Below are 13,306 nucleotides of genomic sequence, written 5' to 3' on the forward strand. Positions count from 1 at the left end.
AGTTTCCCAGCACTAGTTCTAATGACATTGCGCTAGCGTGAACCAATGCTTGTGCGACACAATTAGCACAATGTGGAATTAGCAAAATTAACAATTAGCAAAATTTGGTAGTGTGGCAGCAAAAAAAAGGTGATCTTTCTTCAAAACAAGGTATGTGCAACATCTTTACCACTAGGATTACCCAATGTCAGTACTGCTGACTCATTGTGCTTGTAGTAAGAACATGATATAATGCTACAGGTTTTTTGTGATATTAATATTATAAATAAAAAGTAACAATACCAACTACATGAACTTTGATGGAACGTCATCCCCTCACAATATTTTTTACCTAATGGTGCATACAACTGTCAGAAATAAATAATATAAAATAAAGGTTTTTCATACCACTTCCATTTGCCTATCCAGCCTTCTGAGAACTACTAGCTGGATCATCCCACGAATGTTTCCTTCCATAGACATGGAACGTCTCAAGGTCTCCATGGCTTCATGGTTTGATTTTCCAAGCAGAGATTCCCCGTTCACGGCAATAAGCTGGTCATTTATTCGCAGCCGGCCATCCTACAAAATAAGAGTATTAAATATTTTCAAAGTAAAACATCAGAGAATAAGAAATGGAATGCATTTGGGGGGAGGAAATATAACTAAAGCAGACTGTTGAAGTTTTACATGTAATCTGTGCAGTCCTAAAACAAAAATTGGCAAACATCTTTTAAAAAAATCATCATTGTTATTAACTAATGCAATGCTAATAACTATTACCGTTAACTTATTATTAATATGACATTATGGAGGATTTGAGAAGACAAAGTTCATCTTGGTTGCTGACTTCTTCAAACTATGGGGCCAAATCTTTTCAGAAACAAGCCATTAGAAACAAGTTAGGCAGGTTTTTCCTTTATTACCCGTATTTCTTCGATTGCAAGACGCCATCAATTGTAAGACGCACGCTAATTTCAGTACCACCAACAGAAAAAAAACAACCCTAAGACATACCCGCGATTCTAAGACGCACCCCATTTTTAGAGATGTTTATATGGGGGAAAAGTGTGTCTTCGAATTGAAGAATTAGGGTACTTTTACAACAATAATCAGCGCATTCCAAAATCTGACCTTTACCATGGATACTGAGTCTGCCTCAACTAGTGCAAATTAACAGGCTGCAGTTAACCTTTTGAGCGTTCTGCAATGAGTTCTGAGCTCCAAATCCCATTCTGAAAGAATCCCCTGTAGTGCCCAACAAGTTGCACAGAAAACCTGCCAGAATTTGAGAAGTGACCCGTGACATGACAAGAGAGGCTCCAAAGTGAAGGACGATGGGACAGTCCCAGCATGCATCTAGAAGCTCTACCCACACCTTCAGAAATATCTGGAGTCCGATCCAAATGTGTACTACACTGCACCTCAATTCTATCCTACCAGTGGTGTGATCACAATATTGTGATCTGCAACAGAAGGGGGGGCTTGGAATGGGACTGTTCCCAATTCAAAAGTCCAATTGACCCTGTAATTCTTCTGTCAGTGCAAAGCCTGAAGGAACTGACAATGCATACACTACACAAGACACACTAATCCATATTTCAATTTTTAAAGCACTTACAGAGGCAGTCATGGATGATCGCTGTTATTTAAACAGCTCAGCCAAGAAACTGCCCTCTGGCATTGCTCACATCGGAATCAATCATTGCCCTCATACAAGGGAAAATGGGGTAAGAAAAAGCATGGACACTATTTTTCCCATCTTTGGCAAATCCCTTGAGTAATCTTTGTAAGTAAACCATGCACTCTCCTCTACTTAACATTTCTAAAAGAGTCTGGTATACTGTTCCAATCAATCCATCAAGCAACATTAACCAAATCTGCATATGTAATGTTGACTGGAACGGGTTTTGAGTGGGGTAGCATAAGAACAGAAGTGCCATGCTGGATCAGACCAAGGGTCCATCTAGTCCAGCACTCTGTTCACACGGTGGTCAACCAGCTGTGGGCCAGGGACCAACAAGGCAAGACATGGTGCAACAGGACCCTCCCACCCATGTTTCCCAGCAACTGGTGCACACAGGCTTACTGCCTCGAATACTGGAGATAGCACACAACCATCAGGGCTAGTAGCCATGGAGAGCCTTCACCTCCAGCATGCATTAAGCTAAATGGTCCTATTTGTATGATACTGGGGGAGAGTGTTGAAACTCACAGAACATGGTGGGAAATAACATGTAAAAGGCACAAGCACAACCATCAGGGTGAAAAATTACCTGTCTTGACTATAGAACTACTGGTTCCATATACTGAATATATAGCAGAAATTGCTTCCATTTTCCTAGTATAACCGCCTTCCCGCTCCCCCCCCCCACAGGAGATAATTTGTCTTTTAAAAAAATGAAACCACGGTTGACCCACCAGATTTTGTGCTAGTCACGACAGAGTATGACATACATGGATGGCACAATCATAGCCAAGTGTCAAGCACATTCCCAAATCTCTGCCTATTGCTGCATCCCAAACATACATGTCCTCGAGTCTGTATATCTAAAGCCACTGGAGCCATGTATTATGAAAACAGGATTTCAAACTGCTACTCGTTTTAAAATTTAGCATCTGACACTGATTCATGCATGCCTATAGGATACAATAATTTATCTCTTAAACATATATAACGATACAGTAGTACTTCTTATTAAGGAAGTGATCTCTCTTATCTAAGAGACATCTCAGTTCAAATTATTCATGTTGATGCCATAAACCTGAAGAAACCTAATATGGACTGAAAGGGTCTGCGGTGAAAAAAGACTTGCAGAAGAGGAAGCGGCATTGAAAAACCATTAGCCTGCTTACAGTGAATTTGATTCAATCATAAACTCATTAAGAGTTTTCTATAAGCACTTGTCAGAGTTGCTTACATTTCTCATATGTCTTAGTGGTCCATAATATGTATATTTTCAATTCTGATGCCCCCTTTCCATCATTAAAGCATTCAGTATATTCATGTTACATTGCTGCCAAGTCTAAACCATACCTTTTTCTCCTTCTAAATAGCTATTAAACCTGTTATAAGAATAGTATACAGAACAGTAAGCACTAACCCAGAATCTAAGGGGGAAGGGTACATGAACAGGATCAGAACACAAGCCAAATTTGTGAGTCAAGAGGTGATGGCTTACAGTAAATACAGGGGGCCATACGAATATTAGTCTAACGAAAGTCCCACTCATTTCAATGGATATGCTCTAAGTAGGACTAGCATTCGATATAAGCCAGACATCTAATCTGGGGAGGGGGGGGAGAGAGAGAGAGAGAGAGAAAGCTCAAAACATCCTCATACCAAAGGTATCTCACTCTTACATAGAACTCAAACATTTACAGCCTTTTGGAGCACCTTGCATTTTCACTAATAAGTAACATTCATATTTGAAGATTCAACGCTGCAATATATGTAATTTTTGCTGTATTTTTTACATAGAACCATAGAATCATAGATTAGTAGAGTTGGAGGCCATCGAGTCCAAACCCCTGCTCAATACAGGAATCCACCCTAAAGCATCCCTGACAGATGGTTGTCCAGCTGCCTCTTGAATGCCTCCAGTGTGGGAGAGCCCACAACCTCCCTAGGTAACTGGTTTCATTGTCCTACTGCTCTAACAGTCAGGAAGTTTTTCCTGAGGTCCAGCCAGAATCGGGCTTCCTGTAACTTGAGCCCATTAGTCTGTGTCCTGCACTCTGGGATGATCGAGAAGAGATCCTGGCCCCTTCTGTGTGACAACCTTTCAAATGTTTAGACAGAAAAAGGCCCTACACCTGCCAGCATGCCCCAGCCAGCATGGCATGCTGAGAGTTGTAGGACTGTTTTCTGTCTAAAGAGGAGTAGAAGTGGGGCCTATGTTTCTTGTCTTGTTTTTTCATAGAATCATAGAATAGAGTTGGAAGGGCCGTCGAGTCCAAACCCCCGCTCAATTCAGGAATCCACCGTAAAGCATCCCTGACAGATGGTTGTCCAGCTGCCTCTTGAATGCCTCTAGTGTGGGAGAGCCCACAACCTCCCTAGGTTGTTGTTTTATTGTGGTTTTAATTTTTGTGAACCGCCCAGAGAGCTTTGGCTATTGGGTGGTATAAAAATGTAATAAATAAATAAATAAATAAAAAACTGGTTCCATTCTCGTACTGCTCTAACAGTCAGGAAGTTTTTCCTGAAGTCCAGCCGGAATCTGGCTTCTGTAACTTGAGCCTGTTATTCCATGTCAACAGTATCCTCAGAAATATATTATGATAATGAAACTGTATTAGCTTCTAAAGTGATATGAAGTGTATTGAAAACTGTAGGCAGGCATATCTAGGGATACTATATGACTTTATTTCCACTACGATGGTTTCACAGAAAGATATATGATGCAATTGTTACTTGGATTTTTATTATGTCTTTTTAAACCTGCCATTCTTTCTCCTTTTTAAAACATTTCTGTACTGCATAAAAGAAATGATAAAAAAATTAAATATTAGAATACACAGTAAGAAAACTTCTAGGCCAAAGTCAAAGGAAGTGTGCCCTATGACTACAATGCCATCAGAAATTCACCTAGAGGAAGTGATCTGTAACAGAGGGATCTTTTTCTATTACTAAAGAAGTGAAGAAACGTATTAGTCAATGTATTCATCTTTTTGAATTCTAATAAAATCTTCACCAAAATGAAAAGAATCTTTTCATTGATCAGAGGAAAGAATGATTTTATCATTGAGAGCTTTTATGAAGATTTTGAAAAGCATTTCCACTATTTTGTGCGTGGAAGTTTCTGTTCTTTTGTTAACATTTAGCTGTAGCTGCTTCTTTTCTTAAGGATCTTTTAAAATATGTGCAAATCTATGAAATAATTTTTCAAGTTGAGCTTGGAATGTTCATCCTATAAATTAAGGGTGGCTGTACTGCTCCATACTGTGCAGACCATAACTTGCTATGACAGATGATTTCAAGCTACATCCTGGTTCAGTTGCAACATTGCTTGTCCAACAACCATGATTTACCAGATCATGAAGAATCTATATCCCTGCATGATTCCTTCATACCCCTGATTTCATATTCTGGCTTGTAAGTGGTGCTTAAATCGTGGCTCTCTGGTTCAGACATCATGAGGAACTGATTTAACAAGCCAGGATGGAAACTTTGAAACCAGGCATGCAAAGGCAGAAGTAAAAGGGAGCGATGAGGAGTTTCGTTATATTTTACAGGCCCTTATTCAGCTTGTAGATAAGAGTTTGAATTTCTTTATATGCATGTAGTCTTTTATAATAGTACTATTTAAAATAAGTTCTACCCATTTAAAATATGGTTAATTAAATCTAAAATCGAGTGGTATGGGATTTGTGTAGCAGTTTCGATTGAACTGGATTTGCTGGCTGTCAAAATTCTTCTGCTAGGCCTTGGGAGAGCCCGCTATGTTCTAGTGGTCATAAAGCACATGCGTGGGGCCTGCCAAAGCCTCAGAGCAAGTTGTAGTCCACACATGAAGCTCTGCACCACCTCTTAGGGTTAGACTGGGAAGGCAAGAAGGAAAGGTCCTTCGATACCATGAAGGTTACATGGACAAAAGCCTCAAGTTCAGAGTACTCATCCCCCTAAAACAAGTCCAAGTTTTCACTGAACCTTGTAGATAGTCTAGGCTTATATTCTCAGTGCTGGATAAGCCATTTCCTGCCATTGCTAAGGATCTATACAGTCATTTTACACAGTAGTCAATTCTCCTTTATAACTAAGAACAGTATTTCTAGTCCAATATTACAGTGGAAAAAATTGAATTTGCTTTAGCATTAACCTCTTTCCTAGATGCTTATCCCAAGGCATTTCTGAAACTCATTTATTAGACCAGCTTCATGCTCACATTCTCTCCCCTCGGTTCTCACAAGCTATCTATAAAGAGACTATCCTTATAAAAATAATGATTTTATATGTTGTATTTTCACAGCAGAACTTCAGTCCACTTAAATTTAATGCAGATAGTTGAGCCAACAACATTTGTAGCTCTGGGAAGAAGCAGGATTTACCTAAAAGAATATGTGGATAAGATCAATAGAGCAAGAAAAAAAATGAAAAGAGCATGAAATGTATAAACGAACAACACTAATAGCTCAATCCGATAGCCACTTTCCTGGAAGTAAGCCTCATTGAACTCAATGGCACTTACTGCTGAGCAGACATGCATAGGATTGCCTTCTAAGGGTGCAATCCTATGCATGCATAGGCAGAAAAAAGTCCTACAATCCCCAGCCAGCATGGAACATATATACACACACATGTTGACAAACAGATGTTCATGTGAAGATATACACATTAATACACATCTTATTTAAAGTTATTTGCAGCTAGTTGACGTTTTTACAGTGGGCACTAATGCTAAGCCACATAGTACACACACACACACACACACACACACACACACACACACACACACACACAAAATGCGGAGGGGGAACCAGCTGAACTATTCTAAAGGAACAGAATGCAACCTTGATGCTTGTATGTGGAAGCCTTTTCTTCCCCAGAGAGCAGCTCTCCCATGAATACTTGCTGTGTAGCTCCCAGGTGCTTTCTGGATATACTTTTTCCCTTCAACTCTAGATGGCACCTTGAACGCCATTTTCCTGGTGGAACGTTGGGATGCAAATAAAATAAATAATAATAAATAAATGTACTAAGCCCTCAGCTTACACGTTCCCTCTCTGTCCCTCCCTCACCACATTCGCCATTGTGAAATGGAATATCCACATTGGGAAATCTTTTTATTATTGTTTGATTGAAGGTTAGGGGAGATCAGATCCTATTGTCAGATAAATGTGAGATATTCTAATTCGGACGTTACTAGTAGACTAGTTTGGACTAAGAAATGTGCTTAAAGCCAAGAATTGCACTGTGAGATTAATTGCACTGGGAGAAGTAATGAAAGGAAGAGTCCATCAGTAATCACTTACGCTTTCTTTTTCTTTAAAAAATAACCCTCATTATTTTTAAGTTTGCTAAGGATATGCTGCTGTAGACTTAATAACCTTTCCACAATGTATATAAATGTAAGAAAAGTTCTATGAGCTATAAAAAGTTTTATGCGCTCTATATGAAGATCTAGCTTCATTGTTCTTTCCAAAACCCATTTCCTTAATCACGTTAGAACCTAAGGTGTGTAGAAATGGGGCAGGCAACCTTTTTGGGTCTGTGGGCATATTTGTCATTTTTTTCATGCCAGATTGAACTTGCACGCACTTATTTTTGGGTTTCTTTTTCTTGAATTCCCATTTTTCTTGATCCCCGTCTTATTTCTTATTCCTCCTCCTCCCTCTTTGGGGGTGTCTTTCACCCCAGTACCTTCCTCTCACCCCCATAATTCTACCACACTTACCCCCACAGCCATTTGTACCCACCCCCACCACTTCTACCTTCATCCCAGCAGTGAGGAAACAGGAAGATGGCAGATGTGGAGCGAAGTCTCCCAATCTGCTGACTTCCTGCTTCCTAGCTGCTGAGCAGGGCTGGTGGAGGGGTAACTGGGGGAGAACAATAGCATTGCCCAGGGGAGGACAACAGGGAATGACAACGGGGTCCTGGCAAGCACCACGGTGCCTGTGGGCCAAGCAATGAGAAGGGCTTGGGCTCAGGCCTCTCCGGTACAAATCCAACACGGTATCCTCTCTAGACTGTGCTGTGGTTTCAGGTTCAGAAGACAAAACATATTTACCTACAAAGTGGAACTTACAGTATCAGCTAAAAGGTCCAAATCAAAATTTTAATTTGTGGTTGGATAGAAAATAGTTTAAATGAACAATTAATGTAACAATTAAAAAGGAAAGGAAAGGAACCTCTCGTGCAAGCACTGAGTCATTACTGACTCTTGGGAGGGACGCCAGCTTTCGCTGACGTTTTCTTGGCAGGCCTTATAGTGGGGTGGTTTGCCGTTGCCTTCCCCGGCCGTTATTACCTTTCCCCCAGCTAACTGGGTCCTCATTTAACCGACCTCGGGAGGATGGAAGGCTGAGTCGACCTGAGCCGGCTGCCTGAAACCAGTTTCCGCTGGGATCAAACTCAGGCCGTGGGGAGAGTTTCAGCTGCAGAAACTGCTGCTTTACCACTCTGCGCCACACGAGGCTCAACAATTAAAAACCGGGTCTTAAAGTTCAGTAGTTGTATTTGCATATAAACAACAAGAATAGGGTCATCCCTTTAAGAAAAGGAAATAAAGGCAACTCAGTACTGAATATTCGCCATGTGGGCCAATTGCTTGATTAATATATATGCCATAATGCATAGATCAGCCATATAGCAAATTGTCTTACTCAGATGAAATAATGTTTCTCTATGGGGGAGATCTTTAGGAATTGACAAGTTTAAAAAATCACATTCATTTAGGAAAAAGTGACTATACTATTAAATCAATAATAAAGGATTTACACATTTCCAGATATTTGCATCTACTCAAATCTTCTTATAAATTAAAACAAAGTGCAGCATATTAACTGCATTGCAACATGATGGAAAAACCCAGAAGCTTTTGCTTGCATTGATTTGTTTAGCTCAGAAATAATTAAGTTCTATGCAACTGATATAACTCCTGCCAAGTCACACACTTTTGTCCATAATACTATTTTAATTATTCAATAAAAATATAGCCAAGCTGTTTTTAATTTCTTGTGCAAACTGAATACATTTTCTCACAACTCATGGGCTTTGTGAATGTTTATTTCTTCGTACAATCAAGAAATATGCCTCCTCATTGCTTTTCTGCTGGTTTATGGGTCCAGCTGTGTTGTCCCTGGGGACAACATAAAGCAATGCAGAGAGAATGCTAAATGGCTGTGATGGAGGCGCCCTAGTGGCTTAGCAGTTAAGACTGTGTTGTGTTTGCCACATGAGGCAGAGTGTGACTCCTTTAATTAAAACATAAAAATTCAAGGAAGCCATTCTAAAAATGTGAACTTTTTTTAAAGAACTGTGATTTTCAAAGCTTCTTTTCACACTTTACAAGAGGGGTTCATGAAGATGAAAAAAATTACACCCTCCCTTTAAAAATACTATCTAGCAAAGAGAAAACTCAGTGGTAGAGCACATGATTTGCATGTAGAATTTTCCAGGTTCAACCCCTGCCATCTCCAATTATGGCTTGGAGGGAATCTTGCCTAAAACCTATTGCGGCCGGCCAAGGTGGACAATACTGACCAAGATGGACTAATGGTCTGAGTCAGTATAAGGCAGCTTCCTATGTCCCTAAAGTTACTCAGAATTAGGAATCACAGAGGAACTGTGGTGTAAAGTAACAAACAAAAGTACATTAAAGGGGTACATAAAACAGAGGTGCAATTTTTTCCCTAAAGGTATTTCTAAGTTTTTGCAAAAATGTACTATAAATTAAAAGATGCAAAGAACTTGTAATATCCACCAGCACCCTGTAGATCAGTGGTAGCGCACAGGCCTCACTTTTAAAAGGTTCAATCCCTAAGAAAGGCTGAGAAAGACCAATTCCAGACAGTGTAGACTATACTGAGTTAGATAGGCCAGGCTGAACAAGTCTGAGAAGATTTCACAATATAGACAGAACACTAATGTTTAATTCCTCATTAGGATTTGGAAAGTTCATCTACAAATTAATTGTTTCCACACATCCTCAGTATAAACTCTGGGGTTTCACTTTCTAATTCACTTACAGAATTTATTTTCTCAAGAAGCTAGTATTCTATGATATTAATTTGAGAAAGTGGCAAAAGTTACGTCTCCCTTTCTTTCCACCAGCGGAAACCTTCTACTGGATCTAACGCCTTCCAAGAATGGAAGGAGCGTGTCGACTTGCAGAAAGTGAAGGCAGGATCAACCTGTACTAGACCTGTACTGGTAGCAATGGAGCTGCAATGAGGTTAGGAGAGCCTGGTGTTTTCAACACACAGGGTTCCTGGGATTTGTTGCCAAGCTAGGAAAGCAAAGGGAGAAGCTTAATGTGAACGAACTTGACAATGGCAATGATACTAAATCCATATGCACATTTCTCCTAATGGGTCTCTTGGAGTAATTCCTAGTATGACTGAATTGCATCAGCCAGCAAAACTGTTTGTTCTCGCCCATCCCGCCAAAGCCCAAAAGTCATACTTCACATGTGCAAAACACACTGGAAACTGCTGTGGAAAGAACCCATAATGCATGATTGCCATTCATCTTTGCTTGTGAGTTTCCCTAGGGCATCGCACTGGTCACTGTATCACACAGAGTTGGGACTAAATGGACTTTTTGTCTGACCCACCATGGAGCATGCTAACCTGGGAGTTGGTTTACACATTTACATTCAATAGGCAAAATAATGATTTGATTAAAATGTTATAAATAAAAATCTATTTTTCCATACCTTATAAGCAGCACCTCCATGGATGATCGATTTGATGAAAATCCCAAGGTCGGCCCCAGTCTCTCGAGATTTGTTGCCCTTTAAGCTCACACCCAGTCCTGCTGAACCCGAGTCATTCAGAGGGATCTCGAAGGTCAGCTGCTCTGTAGTCTCAAGTGAAAGAACACTGCAGTAGGGCTCTCCTTTCTGTAAGGCGAACAAATAAAGACGCAGAACATTCACATAAACAAGCGGTAGCTAAATATTTATTTCTCAGTTGCCCTGATCTACTATGAAATCAACACACCAGTCTAAGAAGTGCGGGGACAGCATACAGCGAAGGATCAAATTTATGTCCTTCGTTTTAATCACACCATAGCTGGAAATCAGCTTCAAAGTACTGCCATGAAACATATAGATAATATTTACATTAAAAAAAACAAAATACATATGATTTATTATTATCATTATTATTATTATTATTATTATTATTATTATTATTATTATTATTATTAATTTGTTTCATTTCTATACCGCCCAACAGCCGAAGCTCTCTGGGTGGTTCACAACAATTCACAAGATAAAAATACAGCATAAAATTTAAATATGCACATTTTAAAAACAATTTAAACAACTAAAAATTTAAGAAATTTGATTTAACTTCTCAAATTTTTTTATCAACAAAAGCAATTTGCAGGCAAGAAGGCAACACCAACATATTCTCATTCAGTCCTGAAGGAATCACTGGATATGATCATATATTCTCCAAATCATTCACAAGACCAGCCACACTGATTGTGGGACAGAAGTTTGGTGTCTTATTAAAAAACACAGCAAAGGAAAGCAACAAAGCCACGACCACATCTACTAATTTGTTCTAGTTTTGCTTTCTGCAGTCTTGGCCCATGTTTAGAGCTGTTTGTTGTTGTTTATTCGTTCAGTCGCTTCCAACTCTTCGTGACTTCATGGACCAGCCCACGCCAGAGTTTTCTGTCGGCCGTCACCACCCCTAGCTCCCCCAAGGTCAAGTCCGTCACCTCCAGAATATCATCCATCCATCTTGCCCTTGGTCGGCCCCTCTTCCTTTTGCCTTCCACTTTCCCTAGCATCAGCCTCTTCTCCAGAGTATCCTGTCTTCTCATTATGTGGCCAAAGTACTTCAGTTTTGCCTTTAATATCATTCCCTCAAGTGAGCAGTCTGGCTTTATCTCCTGGAGTATGGACTGGTTTGATCTTCTTGCAGTCCAAGGTACTCTCAGAATTTTCCTCCAACATCACAGTTCAAAAGCATCTATCTTCCTTCGCTCAGCCTTCCTTATGGTCCAGCTCTTGCAGCCATAGGTTACTACGGGGAATACCATTGCTTTAAAGCAACAATATTAGAAAGAAACAATATGAGAAAATCCTATCTGAAGGGTGGCAATTAAAAGGAACAGTGACATCACCGTTGTGAGGTGCTGCTGAACATCTCTGGCATGTTAATTCACTAAGGGTGCAATCCTATGGATTGCGCCCTGCGTATTTGTAACCCCCCCAAACTTGGGGACTTACAACTGTCCAATGCAGGATGGCGGCAGCACAGAGGGAATCCTCTCCTCCATGCTCCCTCCACCCTACTTTTTCAGCTAGATGGCTGATTTTGGCTGCCTATCTGGGGGCTTTGGAGCGAGAGAGGGGAAGCTGTGCAGCACTTAGGCACCTAAGGTTTATCCCAGGGTCAACCCTGTTCATGAAGGTCCTCTGGGTAACAGTTGTTAATCTAGTTTTTTTCTAGCTGAAGTAGATTCTTCCTAGAGGACCTGAGTGTGCGGGGCGGAATGTACGGGAGAAGGCGATTCCGCAGGTAACCTGGATCCAAACCATGTAGGGCTTTAAAGGTGATAACTAACACTTTATACTTCGCCCGGAAACTAATTGGCAGCCAGTGAAGAGATTTTAAAACTGGTGTAATGTGGTCACCCCTGGGTGTACTGGTGACCAGCCTGGCTGCCATATTTTGAACTAATTGAAGTTTCCGGACTAGGAACAAAGGTAGCCCTATGTAGAGTGCATTAGACACACACACATCTTGGAACACTCAAAAAAACCTCTTTCAGAAAAGATGATTGGATTTTTTCTATAAATACTCAAAGCCAAACTCCATATATCAATTTGACAACGACTTCGGCTTTATATACTGTCAAAATCAAGGATTGTTTTCCTTGTATAAAGAAGAACATTAGCAGTGCAGTTGAGATATTCAGTGAACCAATTTTATTCACAAGTACTGCATTTCTATATTTTGAGTGCTGCTCCTTCAGTTTCTTCATGCTCGCTACATGCTCCCAGTCAATAAGGGATCAAGCAATAGCATGACACCATCATAATAGTTTTGTTCTGTTTGCCTCCTCATGCAAGTCCTGGCCCTGCTTATTCAGTAGAAAGTTGTCTACATCTGTATGTTCTTCACTTGAAACCCTATGAGATTTGGGTTTCCCAATCAGGTGGGCAACATTCCACTGAACACATGGACATTGGAAGCAAGCAGGTAGACATTGGGGGTGGGGGCAGATGGCCACAATTCCGTTTCTCTCTCATATGTAGTGTGTGTGTGTGTGTGTGTGTGTGTGTGTGTGTGTAAGAGAGAGAGAGAGAGAGAGAGAGACGCCTTAGATTTGGCTATGTGAGGTTGTTCAGGGGTATACACAATGCTTTCCATCCTCACTCCTAATCGGCAAACACTTTCATCCTTATTGTTGTAGATTGCCCAGAAAGCTTTGGCTATTGGGCAAGATAGAAATGTATAAATTCCTATTTGCAGACACACACACACACACACACCCTTCTAAACTTTTTGCAAGAGGGTTGAGCTTTCATGAAAAATGCCTATGCACACAAGATTCAGTCCTAGATAAACATGCCAGCCTGGATGCATCTCTTAATTGCAACAAAATCTCCCAAATTTCCTGAATAATAAGTTTCATTTT

General features: G+C 40.3%; 1 protein-coding gene across 1 annotated transcript in view; it reads right to left on the reverse strand.

The window, feature by feature from the left end:
• PARD3B (par-3 family cell polarity regulator beta) overlaps positions 1–13,306 on the reverse strand; it is a 542,042-nt gene that overhangs the window by 328,294 nt on the left and 200,442 nt on the right. Inside the window, exons 11-12 of the mRNA XM_063116135.1 lie at positions 10,362–10,547; positions 388–561 (exon numbers count right to left, since the gene is read on the reverse strand). Of these exons, the coding sequence (XP_062972205.1) occupies positions 388–561; positions 10,362–10,547 (360 nt within the window). The remainder of the gene's footprint in view (positions 1–387; positions 562–10,361; positions 10,548–13,306) is intronic.

The sequence above is a fragment of the Elgaria multicarinata genome, chromosome 2, assembly GCF_023053635.1.
Source record: "Elgaria multicarinata webbii isolate HBS135686 ecotype San Diego chromosome 2, rElgMul1.1.pri, whole genome shotgun sequence".
In the NCBI taxonomy this organism is placed as follows: domain Eukaryota; kingdom Metazoa; phylum Chordata; class Lepidosauria; order Squamata; family Anguidae; genus Elgaria; species Elgaria multicarinata.